The sequence below is a fragment of the Myodes glareolus genome, chromosome 17, assembly GCF_982192425.1.
Source record: "Myodes glareolus chromosome 17, mMyoGla1.1, whole genome shotgun sequence".
NCBI classification, from domain to species: Eukaryota; Metazoa; Chordata; class Mammalia; order Rodentia; family Cricetidae; genus Myodes; species Myodes glareolus.
In genome coordinates, this window is record NC_142042.1 from 34,625,961 (window position 1) to 34,647,586 (window position 21,626).

At 42.5% G+C, this 21,626-nt stretch overlaps 1 protein-coding gene across 1 annotated transcript in view; it reads left to right on the forward strand.

Moving 5' to 3' along the window:
• Positions 1-21,325, forward strand: part of Synpo2 (synaptopodin 2) — a 154,181-nt gene extending 132,856 nt beyond the window's left edge. Inside the window, exon 5 of the mRNA XM_048456742.3 lies at positions 17,357-21,325. Within this exon, the coding sequence (XP_048312699.3) occupies positions 17,357-17,896 (540 nt within the window). The 3' untranslated portion in view covers positions 17,897-21,325. The remainder of the gene's footprint in view (positions 1-17,356) is intronic.
• Positions 21,326-21,626: the final 301 nt, after the last annotated feature.

Here is a 21,626-nt window from a genome sequence, read left to right on the forward strand (position 1 = left end):
GATGTCTGTTTTCTTCTCTCTGTCTTCTCCTTCTGTACTTGTAAGGACGTAGACATTTAGTTACCTTTAGCAGTTGGCGTCTTAGGCTAAAATGACCCACCCACGATGGCTTGGAAGACCAACGCAATGGCCATAAGTGAGTCACCATGGTTTTGTAAATTCACCCATACCTTAAAAGAAATTAAGATTGAAAGTGGAAAAATTGGTACTTGGGTAAATATTTATACCATACCAAAATCAATACAAACTTGAAGACAGGAGCCAAAGAAATAATTAGAAATGAGCGTGAGAAACAAAGATCTTCACTTCATAATAAGAGCACTGGAAACTCAGAGTAGCAGAAGTGAGGCAGTTTGTTTATGACTTAGGGGTCATCGGCCCAGAATGACTGGCCTGCTCTTTGAGTGCGGGGAACAATTTTAAAACCCTTTCTCTCTGAGGACATGGGAGCACACAACCTACCACATCATCTAGGTCTTGGCTTCCCCTCTGCTGTGTTTGTCTTTTTCAGGAAAAAAAAATACACCTTTGGGTGTAATTACAAGAGTATCTTTAGATCCATCACACGGTAGTTGTAGTTTTGGCTTTTTGAGAAACCTCTGTCCAGATTTCTAGTGGCTTCACGACATCCTCGGCAATGTTTTCATTTGATTTGTTAATGATAGACTGGGGTAAGATTGTGTCTTAGATTTCCCTTGCTGGGATAAGACACGAAGATCCGAAGCATCTGGGAGGAAAGAGTTTATTTCATCTTATAGCCCTTGGCTGCTTAGACCCAAAATAACCACACAGAAACTGTATTAATTAAATCATTGCTTGGCCCATTAGCTCTAGCTTCTTATTGGCTAATTATTACACCTTAATTTAACCCATTTCTAGTATCTATGTATCATCATGTGGCTGTGGCTTACCAGGTAAAGTTCCATCTGGCTCCAGGGGGCTACATGGCTTCTCTCTGACTCCACTTCCTTTCTTTCATCATTAGTTTAGTTTTCTCTGCCTAGCTCTGTTCTACCCTATCACAGGCCCAAAACAGCTTCTTTATTAACCAATAATATTCATAGCATACAGAGGGGAATCCCATATCACCTCCCCCTTTCTGTTTAAATAGAAAGGAAGGTTTTAACTTTAACATAGTAAAGTTACATATAACAAAACAGTTATCAAGCAAGAATTACAGTTACAATATTTATATCTAATTTATCTTTTATCATAACTAAGGAAAACTATAACTATATATTCTTCAACTCCATCAAAGACTCCAGAAAGATATATTACTTAAGTAAACAGGAAGTGCATCGTAAGCAACTTCCAAAACTCTTAAATTGACAGAAACATCTCACTGCCTGGACAGTCACCCAAAGTTCTTCTGGACCGTTGGGGAATCCATCTTCAGCCTACAGGTCCTTAGTATCCAGCAGACTTTTCCATGAATCAGGAAATTTCAAAGACAGTTCTGCCTATATTGGCAGTTTGTCAGTCACTTCCTTCTGTGTCTTGCAGAATGTCTGGCAGACTCTTTCACGAAGCAGGAACCCCAAAGGACCTTTAGGCAAGTTTAGCAGTCATCTCTCTGTGGATCCTACATGTCCAGCTCACACAGCATAACATCAAGCAGTCCAGGCAAGAGCAGTTTCTTGTCCAAATGGCTAACAAACTCCATAAGTAGCCTCTTTGGTGCCCATCTTCCTCTTGAAGTAACTGGTGCTGCCAGGAGCAGATGTGACTCATTGTCGTGAAAAGTGCTAAGTTATTAAAACATTTTAAATGCCATATTCTGAAGATCTCTGAAAGATTTGAAGAATACCTATCTGAACTACATCTCTGTAATCTAGAAAATCTAAATAGTATGACTACAAACTTGACTATTATACATGGTTATCTATTACCTATATTTCTTAATTATATATTACATTTTTAAATGAGATGCACAAACACTATACCTTAATCAAGAGGAGAAATATACATATATCAAAATTGACCTTAAATTTGTATCAATAAACCAAGATCCATACCAATGCAAATCTCTATAGCATATTCCCCTTAAAATGTAAACAAACATTTATAAACAATATTTGGTGTAGTTCTCTACAAACTGCTTCCTGCTTTTTGTTGGGCAACGTAATTTTTGGGGGTGTTCATGACTACCTTTTGGGGCATCTTTTGTCCATCAAAATACATTAGTCTTGAAGGATTCCACAGGTTCTCATCCTCTGTGGAAATAAAGGAAGAACCTCTTTTCCAAAGCAATGTATCCTTAGACTTAAATTTTGAAGTCAAGAAATTTTAAAATATATATGTTGGTTACTTAGCTCCTCACAGTCAAAAAATTCAAAGAAAACACAATAATATACATAATTCTGACTCTCTGTCCATATTTCATCTTTACATGGTTTGTTTGTATTTACTCTACTACTTACTATTAAGGTGTTTCATTAAATTATTTAAATCTCTCCACTTTTTAAATATAGGTACTTAGAGCTTAGAATTCCCCTCCTAAGACAGCTTTCATTGTATCTTATGATGTGCTGTAATTTTCATTTGATTTTAGGATTGTAAATTTTTTTCTGTCTTGATTTTTCTAAGGACAGTACCCATTCACTGTTCAATAGTTCACTGCTTAATTTCCATGAGTTTGCATATGTCCTAGGGTTTCTCTTGCTATTGATTTGTAGCCTTAGTCCATTATGATCAAATAGAATATAAGAAGTTATCTCAGCTTTCCTATATCTGTTGAGAATTGTTCTGTGTCCTGGTATATGATATGTTTTAGAGAAATCTCCATGGACCCTAAAGAAAAACATATATTCTTTATTGTTTGTATGGGTGTTTGGTAGGTGTCTACTAAGTCTATTTGATATATAATGTCACTTAATTCAGAGATTTCTCTGTTTAGTTTTTATTTGAATGCCTATCAGCTGGAGAGAATAGGATATTTATGCCACCCACTCCTATTGTACTAAGGTTAATTTGGTGACTTCACATTTATTAGTGTGTTTTTTTAAGTTTTATTTTTCTTTTTTCGTGTAATGTGGTGCAACTGTGTTCAGGCTGCTAAGTTTAGAACTGTATTCTTGTTTGATCGTTCCCTTAGTCAGCAGGAACTGACCATCTTTATCTGTTTTTAATAGCTGGAGCTTCAAGTTTATTTTGTCAAATATTGGAACAGTGACAGCCGCTTGCTCTGTATGTCTGTTTTCTCAGAATATGTTTCTTCAGCCTTTCACTCTAAGGGAGGGTCTGTCTTTTGTAGTAGGATACATTCCTCGGGAACAATAAGGAGTTTGTTCCAACCTTTTGATCCCATCTCCTAGTCTGTGTCTTTTGACTGAGGAATTAAGACCATCAGCGTTCTGAATTGTTCTTTAAAGATGTGTATTGATTCCTATCATTTTGTTAATACTGAATTTTTCCCCTCTTCCTCTCTTGCTTAGCTATTATTATACTATGGTTTATTCTTCCCAGAGGCCTGATGTATGGGGACTTTTCTCCTTCAATCGGAAGAATTTCTTTAAACATCTCCTGTAGAACTGACTTAGTGATCATAAATTCTTTTAGTCTATTTTTGTTATGGAAAGGTTTTATTTTTCTTCAATTATGACAAGTAGCTTTGCTGGTTAGTATGGGCTGGCAGATACTTCAGAACTTGAAATACATCATTCCAATCTCTTCTGGATTTTAAAGTTTCAGTTAAATAATCTGCTGTTTTCTTAGAGGCCTGCCCTTGTGTGGAAAGTTTTTGTGTTTCTCTCTTACTGTTTTCAGTATAATTTCTTTGTTCTGTATATTTAATGCTTTAATTTTAATATGACAAGTGAGGTTCTTTTTTTTTTTTTGCCCTAAATACCTTCTATGCTTGGATAACTTTTCCTAGCTCTGTGAAATTTTGTTATGATTCTTTTGAAGATGTTTTCTATACATTTAGAATGAGAGTCTTCTCCTTCTTTGTATACCTAAATGTTTAATCTTTTCAGAGTATCACATATATTTTTGAATTCTTACTGGTATCTTTTTTATTATTTTATTATCTTAGTCGTTTGTCTGTTGCTGTGAAGAAACACTGTGTCTAAGGCAACTTATAAAAGAAAGCATTTAGTTGGGGGCTTCTTTATACTTTCACAGGCTGAGTCCATGACCTTCACCAGGGAAGCCTTGCAGCAAGTAAGCATGGTGCAGGAGCAGTAACCGAGAACTTACATCCCATTTGCAAACAGGAGACAGAGAATGCCAGAACTAACTGGGTGTGGCATAGGCTTTTGAAACCTCAAAGCCCATCCCCAGTGACTCACCTCCTCCAACAAGGCTACACCTTATCCTTCCTAAGCAGTTCACCATCTGGGAACCAAACATTCAAATATGTGAGCCCATGGAGGCCATTCTCATTCAAACCACCATATTTATCTCCGTCCTTGTGGGATTGTTCTGTTCCTACACGCTGTCGCCAAGCTCACCTCTTCTGTCCTCGCCTCCTTCCACTCTGTTGCTTTTTTCCTTTCAATTTCCAGTGATCTGGATTGGTGTTTCTACCTTTGTTGAATTCCTTGTTTATTTTATGCATCACCAAGAGATGATGATGATGAGACATAAGGAAATGCCATTCAGCCCTTTGTGGCTTTGATCATTCTTACAGTCATTTTGAGTTCTGGGTGGGGTTTCTCTAACTCCATCTCACTAAGTGCCATTATTGTAAAGTGAACACTTAGAGAAAGACCTGCCGTGTCTTGTTTTTCCTGGCTTCTTTTTTATGTGATGTTGGAATTTATGCATCTGGTGTTGTTTTGTTATTTGGTTTAGTTTTTGATCAGCTACTTTCTGCCAGTTTCAAGTATCTGCAGAACTCAAATGTGTTGGAGCTGAACGTGTTGTGGTTCAGAAAATAACTCCTCAGGAGGCCTGGTGTAAACTCCACATCATCCTCTGAATAAAAGACTAACTGCAAGAGCAACCGCAGCTGCTGAATGCTGCCACTATTCAAATACTTTACTAGCCAGTTAACGACAGTGGCTCCTTTGACTGCAGTAACTTTGGAGGCTCAACAGCTAAGGATAGTATGAACTGTAGTTGATTTTAGTTAGCATGTTTATTTTCTAAAGAGAGAGAAAAAAAGTATGGAATTCGGTGGATAGGGAGGTTGGGAGAATCTGGGAGGAGTTGAGGGAAGGGAAGCTTTAATCTGACTATATTGTAGGAAATATATATATGAAATAATCATGTAATCTAAAATACGCCTAGTGGAAAATTTGGATTAGGAAGGAAGCAGACTAGGTAAGGAATGGGAGAAGTATTAAATTAACACCGAGCAGAAAACAGAATGAGGCAGGGAAGTAGCTGGGAGAGGAAAGCCTGGGAGGGAAGAGGACGGAGGGAACTAAAGGTGAGTGCACCAGCCCTGGCCTTACAGTACACTGTGAGTGGGAGCATGAGCAACAGCCCTAAAACCTAACTAAGCTCCAGAAAAACAAAAGCAAAACCATCATGGGACACATATGCAAGAATAGAAGTAGTGGAAAGTGAAAAATCAAAGAACGCTTATGGAGTACGCGGCTGGTATGGCGGCGACACAAAGTTGAAAGACAAGGTTCCCAGACCCCTCTGGCTCTTCCAGGCTTTGTGTGGCCTCTGTGCAGGAGGGAGGAGTGGAGGACTGTGGCCTCTGCGGCCTAGGTTCCCTGGTAGTCAGGCACCTGAGGTAATGGTGGTTGTGAGCCTTTCCCGGTACTGTCTGTAGACCCCGGACATGCGCCGTGGCCACTTCCGGTTTTGAGCTCCACTGCATGTGTGCACTGCAAGCTTCTTCCGCACCTTCTACTGCTCTTCCCTGGGCAGCTTTACCCAAGTTAGACTCTTATTAACGTATGATTAAAATAACGCTGCACATTACAAAACTTTAAAATGGCATTTTCAACTATTTCGATAGAATGTAGCTTATAGTATTAATAGAAGCATTTTAATAAGCTATAATTCATGCATTGGCTATTTTTCTGAAGTTGGTAAAAATGATCGTAGTAACTGCTTTCTGGCCTTAAAGTAGAGTATTCAAATTCAATGTTATTGCCTGTGTCTTCAATGCTCCAGTTATTTATGCAAATGCATGTGATGCACGCTCTGTGGCACGGGGTAAATACCTTTTGTAGGTATTTTGTAAATACCTTTTGTGTTCCTTATTTGCAGGGTGGGGACTTGGAGGCTTTGCAGATGGCGGAAGGTAACAGACACTGGGCGCTCAGCATTCAGATGAACACATGGTCACTCATGATATCTTAGCTGTATTTTCACTGCCTGTCTCTAAAACAAAGGGATCACCAAAAGTATGCACAGATTTCTCCAGAGCATGAATCTCTCTGACCTTAAGTTGAGAGCTACTGTCTTTATCTCTTATCTTTTTAAGATAGCCCATTAGAGACAAACAGCTCCTACTCTGGTCTAGCAGGGAGACGGGGTCAGGGGTGGTGGTGCTTCTGGCCAGCACAGCTGCCTGTGTTCCTGCTAGCACGGGAGGCCGGGCTGGCTTGGCACTCTCCGAGTCCAGCATGGCTAACCCCACTTCAAAGTCAAGGCTTGCTTCTATTTTTATGTAGGGCCGGCAGCTCGCCCATGCAGTTGCCTCTCGAACAAAAGGTTCTGCCAGGTTTCTGACACCTTTAGAGCCACATGGTCTCTTCACCCAATAATAAAAATAGTCATGTTTGCTGTGTTACATGGCTTTCAATGTACAAACTCAGTCCTCTTCTACCCGGAATCTGGAAATGGTAGTCAACATCATTCCTATTTTACAATCACAAGAAAAATTAAATCCTAGTGGGAAATCAGGGTCAGTGTGTCCACGTCTCTTGGATGTCAAAATTCTCCTCCCTTTTAGTGCAACGTACACCCACTCCCAGCCCTTACATTTTCTCAGAAAGGTTATCTTTAAACGTGAAGTGAAGTCTAAAAGTTCTGCCGTTCTGTTGACTTTATGTTACTGTGATAAAACACCACATTCAGAAGCAACTTGGGGAGGAAAGAGTTTATTTCTTCTTAGACTTTACAGCCCATCATCAGAAGAAGTCAGGACAGGAACTCAGGCAGAAACCTAGAAGCAGGGGTCATTTTGTGTATAATGATCGCATTCATCAAACTCTCTTAAAATGTTTGGTTTCTTGGCTACTTTCCTGATAAAGCAGACAGATAGAAACAAAGATTGATAGATAGACACAGTCCAAAAGATAGAGACATATATGGTCTGTCAGTTAGGACTTTTGTCTATTGTTGCAAGCAGAATAATAATGCAAACTTGTGAAGACTCTCGTCTCGGTCTCCTTGATAAAAGAATGCAACAATTGGATTTCCAAAACTTTCCCACGGGAGTATTTTGAAGAGACCGTGAGAAAGACACTAGAACAAAGCATATGAGATGCTTCCTCATACTCTAGAGTCAACCTTGATTATATTTTATCACCTTGAGGAAATATTGCCTATATTTAAAACCTCCAGCTAGGGATGGGGATGTAGGTGAGTGTTTGCCTAGTACTCACCGGGTCCCGGGTCAGTCTCCAGCACTGCTTAAACTAGGTGTAGCGCTGAATGCCTATAATTCCAGAGCTCAGGAGGCAGAGGCAGGAGGACCAGAAGTTCAAAGCCATCTTTTACCATTTTGAGGCAATTATGGGCTATATGAATCCTCCCTCAAAAAGTATAATAAAGCAAGATATTAAATAAATAAAAGATAAAGTGAATCTATATATTAATGTAGTTTTTTAAAATACTGCTTCCAGGCACATAATAAATGGAAAAATCAACTTGGTTTTTCCCTTCTTCCAGCCCTGTCCTGGTTAGTTGCTGGTCAGCTTGACACAAGCTAGAATTATTTGCGAAGAACCTCAATGGAGAAAATGCCTCTATCGGATTGCCTGCAGGCAAATCTATGGGGACATTTTCTTGGCTAATGATTGGTGTGGGAGGGTCCAGGTCACTGTGGTCAACGTCACCCCTGGGTAGATGGTCCTGAGTCACGTAAGAAAGCAGGCTGAGCAAGCCCTGGGGAACACGCCAGTGGGCAGTATTTCTCCATCTCCTTGGCTTTAGTTTTTGTGTCCAGGTTCCTGCCTCAGTTTCCCTCCATGGACTGTGACCTGAGATATATAAGCCAAATAAGCCTTTTCATTTCGAAGTTGGTTTTGGTCATGGTCTTTAAAGTGATGTGTGTAATTCTGCCCTTGAGAGACGAGAAGAGGAATTAAAGACTACCTGAGACCCCGCCTCAAAGAAAGAAGAAAAAGCAGTTCAGAACTCCCAAATCTCTATACCTTGAATACCAATCGTTCATTTTCATACTCCACTTATTTAGAAAAAGTTGGTCAATACATGAGGTGAGGGTCAGGGTTTAACTCGGTGGTAGAACACTTGCCTCGAATGAGCAAGGTTCGGGGTTCCCATCTCCAGCGTTACAGAGCAACAAAGGAAAATCGGCATGGATGGGAGAATACACTGATGTGTCTGTATTAGGGGTCAGGGGAGTGTGCATGTTTCTATTGCCACATGTACCTGGTATGTGAAACGGGCTACATTTTGTAAGTCAATCAAAAATTCCAGTGATGATAGGAAAATGTCCTACTTACAATAAGATGATATAGAAATCACAATTCATTTAACAAATATTTGCTAAACAGCTTTTATTTTGATGCCAGGTATTGTTTTAAGAATTCTCCTCTCTCTCTCTCTCTCTCTCTTCTTTGGGGAACTTTTTGGCATCTTTGAAACAAAGTCTTACTCTGTAACCTACAATTCTTGATCCTCTGGCCTCAGCTTTCTAAATGCTGTTGACTTGTTGACCTAAGCTTCCAAACCTGCCCTCTAGGGATATCTTCCTAAAACAAAAAACCATCACCCTTAGACAGATTTCAGATCTTAATTTCTCTCTTTAGGAGAAAAACAAAATGATGATGAAGTAAAAGATTTCTCACGTTAGACTGAGTATGCATGGAGGTAGGGGGGTGGTAACGGAGAATGGGAACTTCAAGAGACGGAACACACAGACTGGATGACATTTGAGTAGGGACTGATGAAGGACAGAGTCATGCTGGTGTCTGGAGCATTGTGTCCCACACAGAAGGATCAGCAGATCTCAATTCTGGGTTATGAGAATGCCTAATGTCTCAGGAATTGCAAACAGAGATGCAGTGGGGACTTGGCAGATTTTGTGGGCTATGTAGAGGCCAGCAAAAGATCTTTGGCTTTGGTTCTTGTGACATGCGCAGTCAACGAGGAATTTTAATCGGAGTATCATAATCTAACCTCAGTTTGAACAACCAGGAAGGCTGGGCACTGAAAATCAACTGCACAAGCAAGGATGGGACTGGGGTCTATATAGTGCTGATCCAACTTGGGCTCTTGGTGCCCGAGCCCAACATGGCAACAGTGGAAGCGGGGTCAAATCACAAGGTACTGAGCATGCCTGAGGTCAGTGCTGTAAAGATTCCAGACCAATCAGTGGCTATGTGTATAAAATAGGGCAGGAGGGGTGCCGGCTGCAAGGCCTTTGCCTTAGCAAATGGAAACCTGGAAGCTTCTTTTTGCTTTTTGCATGCTTGCTTCCATTGGTTCACCTCTCCTAGGACCTCTGCTTTTCAGAAACCTTAATCAGTGTTTTAAAAGGCAAAGGAAATACAATCAGCTCCTATTTCCTTGCTTTGGACCTCTCGAGAGCTGCTTGTGATAGAGTGTGTGTTTGCAAAATGTATTTTCTGATTATGTGCTTAACAGAGAAAGGTACCTGAGGAGTTGAAATAATATTTGTCAAGTGGAAATGCTTTCTCCACGGTGCATGGGTAAGCAAGACTTCAGCCAAGAAAATTGTTCTAGTGTTCGGAGTTTCTGAGATAAAATACTTTGAGTCGGAAAACCTGTATCACATTCAACGCCTCTGGCTGCTAGGACAATTCGCATGGCTTTAGAACAGCCTTTGTTGTCTGTTGTAAACTTCAGAAGGCGTTTCCATGCTAAGGTCATTACCAGACAGTTCAGGAAGAAGCCAGCTAAGCTGTTTGGTTACAAAGCTATGTGAATAACATTTGGTTGGCCTGAAAAGATGGTTGCTAAAAAACTGAGAAGGCCCCTTAGCTCCTCTGTGCTTCTTCCCTGAGTGCAGAGCCCAGGCGTGTCTCACCAACAAGTAGTAGATGAATGTCTAAATGTGATCTGTGCATGGTCCCTGTGTGCCGGTCATTAATGCTAATCAGCGTTGCCTAGCACAGATTTAATCAGAATTTAAATGACCTTTTCTAAAATTTCTAAGAGTGCATTCCATTTAGTTTTCCTGGATTCAAATGTTAAGAGAAAAGGTCACTGTACGGAGATGGTTGCCTGCAGCCCAGGCTGACTTTGAACCTGCTCTGCGCCAGGGGTTGACCTTGAACTTCTGTCTTTCAACCTCTACCTCCCAAGTGATGGAATTACAGGCCTATGTCATCATGATTAAAACTGAGGCTTTGAGTTTGCTAGGCAAATGCTCCACCAACCAAGCTACAGTATCAGCACCCAATGTTTTGTTAGTTTGTTTGTTTTATAAATGTCTCCCCCAAAACAATTTTATATTTTGTTTCAAGTAAAGTCTAACATTATATTAAGAATGAGCAACATTTGAGGTTTTTTTCTTTTGAGACAGGGTATCCTTGTGTAGCCCTAGCTGATCTGGAAACCACTATGTAGTCAGGGCTTACCCTCAATTTTCAGTAATCCTCCTGCTGTTGCCCCCTGAATTCTGGGATTACAGGTGTGTATAAATCTATGAGATTAAAACCTGATCCAAGCATAGCTCAGTGGAAGAGTGTTTGCCTAGAATATGTAAAACTCCAAGTTCGATTCCTAGAAAAAAAGAGAAAGAAAAATATTAAAAAAAGATCTGTGCTATGAGAATTATTGTGCTCAACTCTCCACACCAATGGCGTTTAGCTTCCTACCCTTGGGGAGGCTGCTCACCTTGATCTAGGGCCAGCAGAAGACAAACAGAAAATAGAGATAATGACAGTGTCTCCCTCATGGGTCTGTTGTGAGGATTGTAGGAAATAGTCCACCAAAGCGATAAACACCCCCTGCTGGATATATGATAATAAGCAATAAGTTTACGTCAGCTGTAATTAAAAGTAAAAGCAGAAAAATAGTATTTAGTATTTAGTCCTCCCGTGGGAATATATACCTCCAGCCGATTCATGAGTTCAGGGAGAATCTTGTAGTCTTTACTGTATTAAAAATATTGAGCTATTTTAAGATTGGCATGGAAAAAAAGAAATGGCACGTACTCTCATGGGTTAAGGAACAGAATGCTCTAAGTATACGAGCATTCTCCATGTAAGTGATTAATTGTCATCTACCAAATGACATGGCCCCATAGTCAGTCTGAATAAAGTTTTTACTTAGCCCATAGGTTGTGTATGTGTGTGTGTGTGTGTGTGTGTGTCTATTTCAAAGTATTTGTGCACGAATCCTACTTGACAAACTGGAAGAATGTAGAAAATAGAAGACAGTAAGAGTGAAACTGGTCAGATGTGTATGTGTTAAAATCTGGAATCAGTGTAAGAATGCTGTAAAGAAGAAGAAGTAAGAGCACATCTGTAAGCCCAGCATGTACAAGGCTGAGGCCGAAGGGCCAGCCTGGGCTACAGAGTGAGACGCTGTTTGGAGGCAGCCAACAAGCCATTGAGGAGAAGGGAAAGGAGGGGGAGAGTGCCGTTCGAAGACAATTCTGTATCATCAGGATCAAGCAGCAGGCAAAGCCATGGAGAGGGGAGTTTGGGTCAATATAAAGAAGAAGTGCCCAGGCCAATGGTCCATGGTGCCCTGGAAGCAAACAAGCACTCCTCTTCAGGGCAGGGCCTGAACGAGTCATAAAGTCTCCCCTCTTAAGACCATAGACAGTTCCTAGTCATTTTTCTTAAAATTAATTTGTAAAATAAAGTTCGATTCCCTTTTTAGCTCTTATTTTAGAAAGCAAACTAGGATAGAGACTTCATGCTTGACTGAAGATGTAGAAATGTGTGAGTTCAGAAGGAGAGAACGCCCTGATGTTTTAGTCAAGAAATCCCGGATAGGAGCTGCCGCACGCTGGCATGAGAGTTCACAACAGAATGCAAGGCTTTACAAAGGCAATAACAGATTACTTCTACAGTGCTTGGGCTCCTCAGCCAGGTCCACATGGCTAAACAGGCCAGAGCATGGGCAAGGACAATGGAGGGTAGAAGCTGAGGAACTCTGCATTTTTACTTCAGACCAGGCAGGAGAAGAATGTTCAAGTGGTGTCTGCGATGAGCTGACATGAGAGGCAATTTGAGGACAGCTGAGGGGTCATGGAGAGAGCTGTGACCTGACATGCTCAGGAAATCTGGAGGAGGAGAGACAGGCTGGCAAACAGTGTTGGCAAAGAACCAGGAAATTTGCTGCCTCGTGCCCACAAATGATATGTGTTTCACTGTGGTCCAGGGCAGGGCAGGGGCAAGGGAAAACCGAGTGGCATATTCACCAAGCCTCCCAAGGAAGCAAATGGATTCTAATAGTTACAAGCTGAGGTAGACAGCTTCCTAAGTGAATGGAAAATGATTTACAAACTCCCTTCTAGAATGGAGAGAGATTGCAATGCTTAGCTATTGCTGAAATGAAGCACAAAGACCAAAAGCAACGTTGGGGACAAAAGATTTGTTTTACCTTAGAGTTCTTGGGTTCCATTGCATCACTGAGCAAGCCAGGGCAGGAATCTGCAGGCAGGAACTGAAAGAGACTGTGGAGGAGTGCTGCTTACTGACTTGCTCTGTTTGGCTTGCTTAGCCTGTTTTCTTATACATCCCAGGACCACCTGCCCAAAGACGGCACCACCCACAATGGGCTGACCCCTTCCACATCAGTCATTCATCAAGAGAATGCCTGGTGGAGATATCTTCTCAGTTGAGGTCTGTCTGTGTGTTGCACACACACCATGACAAGCAAGCATCAACAACCACGGGCTATGTCCTCAGGGAGCAATCTTTCTATCTATCCTATGAAAGTACGTCTCTCACACACTGTCTGTCCCCAAGAGCTAAAAGTCAGAGGACAGTGTTACTGAAAACCTTCCTTTTCTCTCTGCTTTCCTTCATCTTTGTCCTTTATCCCAAAGCGTCAGAGTTAGCAAGCTGGGAGAGAAAAAAAGAGAGAGGGCCCACCTTAACTCTTCTCCAGCAGGCAAACCTTTAGACTCCATGGGGGAAAACGCAGGAGCCTTCACTTTTAGTTAAAATTAGAGCCTGGACAAGGTGGAGCCTTCTCGTTCAAAATAAGCCTGGTTTGGGTAGCTTGAGCAGCTACAGAACTGCTCCTACCAGTAAACAGGATGTGGGGACCTGCTCGGTTTTGGCAGAGGAAAAACTTCTTTCCTTCTGTTAAACAAAACTTCTATGGAGCAAAGAGAAACAATTTGATGAGGTAACCACAAAAAGCCAACTTGAAATACTATTACTAATAATCTCTAATTAAAAAAAAAAGCTTTCATTCTGATCAGGCAGAATATCTCAGTGGGTTAAAACACTCGCCATGCAAGCCTGCCATGAGTTAAGGCCTAGATCCCACCGTAGGAAAAAACCCACTCTCAAAAACTGTCCCCGCCTACCTCCATACTCAGGAAGTGGTGTTTCCTACTCTGACAGACACATACACGTGATAATAAAATAAATGACCATTTTTTTTTATTTCTCTGATAATGAGAAAGCACACGATGGAGGCATAGTACAGGGTGTGGGGGGGGAGGGGTGTCATGCTGGATTGCTACCACACCAGATGCAAACTTCAAAACAGAAGGAACGTTTCTGATAATCTCAGGTTCGTTAGTCGTCTCTGGGTCAAGGTGTGTCACATGGCTCCAGTCACCAGCTGAGGAGAGAGCAGCAGGAATCTTGGGACAGAGATGGACAGACGGGAGTGACACCGACAAACAATACATGACGATGTCACGTTAGGGATTCGGGGGAAAGTGAGACTAGAAGCACTTAGTACTGGGGGCACACCCCCCAAACCCTGTACCGAAAGATGAGTGGTTTATATCGTAACTGAATCTCCAGTCTAAGATAATTCAAAAGTTTCTCCCCTATGATTAGCAGTTAAAGGATCGTGCGGTGTACGTGGCGCACACGCACAGAACCGTGTTCAGTTTGTTCACTGAGATGAGTCTCCTCCCCACCTCACAACTGCCGTGTGCGTCCTCCCCACCTCACAACTGCCGTGTGCGTCCTCCCCACCTCACAACTGTCGTGTGCGTCCTCCCCACCTCACAACACTGTCGTGTGTGTCCTCCCCACCTCACAACACTGTCGTGTGCGTCCTCCATGGCATTTCATCGGCTCTCCGCTGTGATTCTTAATGTCCCCCCTCAGAAAGCCCTGACTTTCTCTTTTATCAGTACACCGCCAAGTTTTACTCTCCTCTGTACATATTTGACTAATAACTAGCATTTGCTTTCGCTGAGAAAAGCCTCATCTTTCATACCAGGTTATCTCTGAAAAATACTTTGATCTTTCCCCTTCTGTTAAATTTTGATTCCTCTTAAGATTCTCAAGCTAAGTGAGTTGGGAGGAAAGGCAAGAAATAAATTTCTTTTCTTCAGTATTTTAGCTAGCTCATCACTTCAGAGTCTGTGTGATGTGCATGTCTGTGTGTGTGTGTGTGTGTGTGTGTGTGTGTACATGTGTGTATCTATATACTGAGTCTGTCCTGTATTTCTGTAGTCTTGGGTTCCTTTAGCTGTCACTGTCCCCACACTGTGTTGTTATATGCCCTGGCATGTGCTGAAAGAACTTCTCCTGACCAGATGAATCTTCTGCAGGTATCATTGGAATCTAACAATTTTTCCCGGGACTCTGGAGGCCTTAGCTACTGAGAAAAGGGGGGTTAGACAATGCTGTGGGGGCAGCTACTTCTCTTTCCCAGACAATATTTTTTCAAAGTTTAGGAAAAAAAAACCAAAACAGCCTTTTTTCCTGTCAAGGTAGGTAGTGTCTTTTTGGTTATTGGGTATGCCACGGGAGGATGGATGGAGCTGGATGGTGTGCTCCAGGTGTAGCCCTTATTGTCTCTGTGTCTTTGGCTCATGGAACAGTGTTTGGACGCATTAGATATGCCATAAAAGATGTTTAAAATGTTTATGAAACTAAGCATGAGTAATGTAGAACTGTGCCATTTTGTTGTCAGATTTTAAAATGAAGATGTAGGTCAAAGGTGAAGAGAGCACCAATCTCCCCTTGCCAGCTCTGTAGCGAAGAGGATTTGCTTTAAGTTAAGATAAGGACATTAACAGAAATAAGTTTTTACTGGGCTTCAAGCATTGCAGACAAATTTTGGTGACTAAAAGGAGAAACCCAACATCTGCTATAGTGACCCCTTACTCATCACCCACACAGATCCGGAACCGGCCATCTCCTGTGGTAGCCTGTGTGTTAGGGTGGGGAGGCATGCTGGAAAACAAACCAGCTGAGCCTGAGACATTTTGCCCAAATCCAGTGTGGTTGCTATTCACTTAATCAGTTAAGAGAGAAATGTTTAGAAGCTGGGAAATTTGTATTCGTCTTCAAGCATGGCCTTTTGTTCAACAAATCTTCTCTTCCTCCCTTTCTTATATTTTTTTTCTCTCTCTCTCTCCCTCCACTCCCCCCCCCATGTAGGTGTGGTTTGTTGAGACTTTTCAGGCTTGCCTCTCACACTTTATGAGGCTGAGGCTGACTTTGAACTCCTGATTCTTCCACCACCAACTCCTAAGTGCAAGGACGGTAGGCAGTACCACTATGCCTGGTTAAGAAGCAATGCTTTGATACTTTCAAAGTTGACTCATTTTCCCTTGCATTCCCCCCCCCTTGCAGTTTGTCTAAGTGAGCCTCATGTAAAGAGGAGCACACCCATGCGAAAGTACAGAGGATAGTCACTGGCCAGGGTTCTGAGGGAGTCAGAAGGAAGGGTCAAGGGTCAAGTTTTCAGTAAACCAGATTGCTGTGCTGTGGATTAGGCAAGCAGAGCATTTAGCAAGCACAGGGGAATGTTGTGAAGTCAAACTCTGAGAGGCTCTGGAATGTAATACAAATAAAAACAGAGCCAAAATGCACATGAGCCGAGCAGTGTGACTCCCTTAGAGACAGGGGCCACGCCTCACCCTTGAGAACCCAAGGCACAAGAACTCCGTGGCTCAGGGCTACCATTTTAGCCTTGGGAGGCTGAGGCAAGATTTCCCAGAGATCTGCCTGGACTACAGAGTAAGACCATGTCTCTATAGCAAGTGAGAGAGAAAGAGAGAGAGAGAGAGAGAGAGAGAGAGAATAAAGGCCCATGTCCTATGGTCCTCATCACATAAATAGGTTCTTATAGGAGCGGTGTATAAGTATCTTTTAGTGAATTTACTGAACTGAAATGAGTCAAACAATTAAAAGTAATAGGTTTTCGACACCCCCCACCCCCCCCACCCCCCCACCCCCGCCAATAGGCTTCTCTGCCAACAGAGTAAACCAGATTAAGCCGAATTGAAAGAGTGTAACAGGTTTATTTGAACAAAGCCAACTCCTGGGAGACTTCTCCAGTCCCAGAGATCGAGGCCGGAGAAGCTACACCCACAAACAAAAGCAGAGAGACTCTATAAATTGTAGGCAACGGGGAAATGAGGGATCTACCACAAGCTGGGTTTGTGCCCAAGTGTGGTCCAAAGCTGACTGCTATAGGCAGACTTGCGCGACTGGAGTCTTCAGGGGAGGAAGATGCAGTAACCACCATAAATGCTGAACTGGGCTTTTTGGCGTCTTCCTTTTGTTCGGAGACTCTCTCAGCAGGCAGGATTTGGGGAGAGAGAGAGAGAGAGAGAGAGAGAGAGAGAGAGAGAGAGAGAGAGACAGAGGAATGGGCTTTCCAGACTGTGAAAGGGCGAGCTGGAGGTTCCAACCCAACAACAAGCTATATGGTAAAAGTAAAAATTATAGGAGCATATGGCCTATTTCTGGAGTTATTCCTATTTTGTTGATTTTGTGCCAGAAAACACAGGACTGGAATGAAGCAGGTGGGCTGTGAGGGTGTGGAAGACAGAGAAAAGGGTAGATCCCAGGGGTGTTAGGGTTTCTGCCGTGAGTTTACTCCCGGGAAAAAAACATGGCAGCAGTTTGAACAGTGAGAGCAAAAAGGGAGACCAAGAATGAGGGCCGGATGAAAGGCGTGGGACTCCAGCGGCAGACTGGAGCTAGAATAAACTAGGTACGGCAACTCTTCCAGACCTCAGGACTGAAGGAGTTCAGTCCGTGCAGAGCTTGGTGATGGTGCTGAGCATGGCTTGCAATAACAAATGCAGACAGAAGCGAATGAGATGCAGTAATGTTTTCTTTGTTTTTAGGCGAGTGGACGCTCCCTTTCTCTTCCTGGAAAACCAGCCCCGCCCAACATGTCTGCATCTCCGTGGCTGTACCAGCCGGCTCACGGTTACCCCAGCAGGCCGACCCTCGGGCTGGAGAAAGCTAACAAGAGACCAACACCTTGGGAAGCAGCGGCTAGGTCTCCCCTTGGTCTAGTGGATGACGCCTTCGGACCCAGAAGCATCCAGGAATCCATTGTGGCGAATGTAGTCTCTGCAGCTCGGAGGAAGGCGTGCTCAGGGTCCCAAGAGGACTGGAAAGAGAGACTCTCCTTTGTCTCCCAAACTCATAAGACCAACATGAGTTTCCCTGAAAGGCAAGAGTATAATGCTCCATCCCCAGTCAGCAGCCTCATGTCCACCCACTCCGTATACAGTTCCCAGTTGCCATATGTGTGCCCTAGGCAGGAGTCCAGATATGACCCGAAAATAATGCCCATGGAGACCAGGTCTGAATACGGTCTTCCATTAGGTGGCTATAATTATAACCCACACCCACGGGGGTGGAGACACCAACCATGAGAGCCAGCGTGACGACTCTGTGGGTTTCATAGCTTATGTCCATGATCCTTTGGAGGGTTCTTCACTTCTTAAGTAGACTTAAATCCACTTTTAGCCCCTTGTGGCTCTCACGGGTCATTTATCTGAGTGCATACGTGTGTAAGCACATAAGTGTGGATCACTTCCTTGTCTGTTGATGCCTGAGGAACTGCTTGGAAGCTGAGAGTCACTGTGAGCAGGGCGTGGTGGCGCACACCCATAATGAGGCAGGGCAGAACACCAGAAATTTCAAGATAATCCTCAGGCATGTAGTTTGAAATCAGCCAAGGGTACATAAGACCCTGCCTCAAAAAAAAAAAAAAAAAAAAGCAAAAAAAACCAAACCCCACAAGTTTCTCACATTAATTTTCTAGCACTTCCATATAGTTTAAACTCCATTTGCAACGAGTCCCGAGTTCGCTCAATTACAGTGAATCCAACATCTTCCTCTCTGTGCCTTAGTTCAACAGGCGATTATTAGAATATGGTGTATCAATTGCCAGTAGCAAAGAATATAAAATTTTCTTTTTATTAATTTTAAGTTAGCATCCAAAGGAAGGGGTTTCATTTTGTCGCGTCAATGTGCATGTACCATTATACTTTGTTCTAACCCATCTGTCATTCCTTTGCCTGACCTTCCCCATGCCACAGGCCTTTCCTCTGGGCAGTTCCCATCCTTCCTATTAGGATAAATTCCTAAGGCGAGCCTGGCAGGAAGTATAATAATTATACAGGAAAGAATCTCCATGGTGTCATTCCAAACATTTCTCTAAAACCTTTTCTAGGTGCAGTTCAGGTGTTTTAGAAGGCCGAAACCGAAATGTTCCATTCGCGACAGTGCTTTGCTATGTAGCTCTGGTTGGCTTGGCGCTGCTTTTGTAGCCCAGGTTATCCATAAACCCACATCTTGTCTCAGTCTGCCAAATGCTGGGATGTCGGGTGGGCAGCATTATGCCTGGCTGCCATAGGGATGTTCTTAGACAGGTGTGTGTCAGGGTCAGGGAACTACGCAACTCAGATGAACTTGGGAGGAAACAGAACAATAGTATGTGGGAAGCAGAAATCTAAGCATTGGGTTTATTCCTCATTTAAAGCCAGCCTGAGACAGGGAGGTTTCAGTTCACTTATTCTCACTCATCAAATGAGAAGGCTGGATTGTCTAATTGCTTAGGTTCTTAACAATTCTGGTACGGTGAAAAATCTCTCAGTAGAATAACCTCTGATGTATTGTTTATTCTTGCTCATCACCTTTAGGAGTGGATGAGGTTATTCCTGCCATGAAATGCGTCACCAAAGGTCCCAAAAGGAATTTTTAAGTGGCGGGTTTTGTGTTATGTGGAGTGAGGGTTGATGTAAAGATAAAACTATTAATGGATTTCAGGAAGTGGTGGATGAATGCGCCTGTCATTATGCAACTGTTGTTCGTGACCACCTACGTGGTCACAGAAAACACACTGGGGAAGCCTACACAGGGCTGCTTCCAGGCTGTTCCAGGGAAGTCAGACCTGCTGACTCACCTCTCCTGTAGCCCAGGCCTTGTCAGCATGAACACCTGCTGCTCACTGCCGTACCCACAAAGGGTTAAATATAAGGGGGTTCAGAGTGCTTCATATCGTCGAATTTACCCCGAATACTTTTTAACTTAAAAATTCTTGAGTGTTTACTATCTTCTTGTCTCTTAAGAAAGGGATACCTGTGCCTGATTCTCCACTTTAACTCTTCACCTTCTCATTGTGATGGGATCTTTCACGAAATGAAAAGGAACCATGAGGATGCGATCGGTCCCTTACCTTAGAAGGTTTTAAATTTTTGAAGAACTCACAGTAAGTTCCACAGGGGGCAGGAGTGGCCAGACATCAATTCGCTCAATTAGATGGTAAGAAAACAGATGGCTACTTTCCAAAATGTATTGCTAGCCAGCTGCGGTGCCTCCTGCCAGCAACCCCAGACTCAGGAGATGAAGAGGAGGGACTGCCTAAAATTCCAGACCAGGCTGGGCTATCAGGGAGACCATGTCTCAAAGCAACAACAAAGACAAAAACAAAACTCAGCAGCAAAAGTTTCATTGTTTATTTATATAAAATTGATATAACGTTAATTCCCTTAAAGTATAAAACATAATTATGGGCACCTATGAGTTTTTTTTTTTTTGTAGAATCTTAAAAGAATAATGTCAGGCTAGTAGCGTCTTAAGAATCCTGCACATATGATCCTTATCGGGTTCAGACTGATCACAGCGTTTGAGTCATTCTGGGTTAGGCTGTTTTAAGAACTGGGGGACTCAGCAGAACAGGTGTTATTTATCAGGTCCGCATCCTATCCTGCCACTTTCATTCATAAGTGCTGGACTTTCTTCCCACTGGTGGCTTCACTTCTCACTATTTGCTAGAACGCACTGGACTCAAAAGAAGCAGATGTTTTAGATATTGTTATAAAATGCACTTGCCCTCCGCTTGTGCCACATCCAAACTAGCATTGATACTGAGCTTGTCTGAACTTAGTCTACACAACTCAGGAAGGCTGCACATTTTGTTCGTGAGGACTCAAGCGTCTTTATCAGTCAGTGTGCAGACACCTCCGCGAAACAAGAATGCTGCTGCAAATTCGCACCAGGTGCACTGTGGGATTTTCCCATTGTTGACTAGAAAGTAATCCAGGTCCATCACTGACCTTCAGTCACCCTGAGATCCAGGCTCTTATGGTTGGGAAGATGTCAATAACTACTGTTCTCACAAGAATGAAATGAGGGGGTCTCAGTTTCCCGATAATAGCGCTTGTACGGAGGAGTTGTGGTTTTAAAAGGTGTGCCATCTTTGTTGCAAGTCACATTTCAATCACCAGCAGCTGCCTCATGTTTTACCAAACCTGCTCGAAAGGCTGAGCATGCCAATCATAGGGATGTTAATACGGCGTTTCCTCCCATCGAGTCTGAACATCATACCAGTGCCTGGGTGTGGAGTTAGTTAGTTAGTAGATAATTTGAACTTGAACTTTGAGTGCGGTGATGGTACAGATCCTAGTACCCTTGTTCTTTTGTTTTTAGAGGATGTCTCATGTTTGGCAGCATCATGCACATTGGAGAGCATATACTTATTAGGGCTTTAATCATAGACATGTATGTGTATTAGTGACTGAAAACTTTGGATTAATAAATACGTCAATCAGGGACAGCCATAATAGAGAGGAACTGCAAGAATGTTTCTTAAGAAAAGGTAGATTTTTCACATTTGGTTTCTATTCAAAGCAGAAGTAACTGCTACACAGTTCATACTTTCCTATCAAAGTCAAGTCTGTTCTCTGTCTAATTTAGATCGTCATTTCTGTTTCTCTCTGTCCCCAAAGGTTGTGTGGTGAAAGACTCGCACTGAAAATCCAAGCAATATTAGTAATAAAACATAACTTGAAAATCGAGTCAGGAGTCATTTCATTTATTTCCATACAAAGATCACTTTGGAATCATCTTTCATTGCAAAGGAGATTTTTTTTTCCTGCCTAGTGTCTGGTTTACAAATTTCACAAATTTTTCATAGCAGCTTTCAGACACATTGTAAGGATGTCATACTGCATGGCAATATTTTAATTGTTTTTTATCATTGTATGACATTTACTAAAGCATGGCAGAGGCTCGGTTCAGTATCAGGCCGCAGTGTGAGAGGCTCAGTGCTGGAGCTTTGCGGTGGGGAAAGAGATGGCATTCACCTCCAAAGGAGGC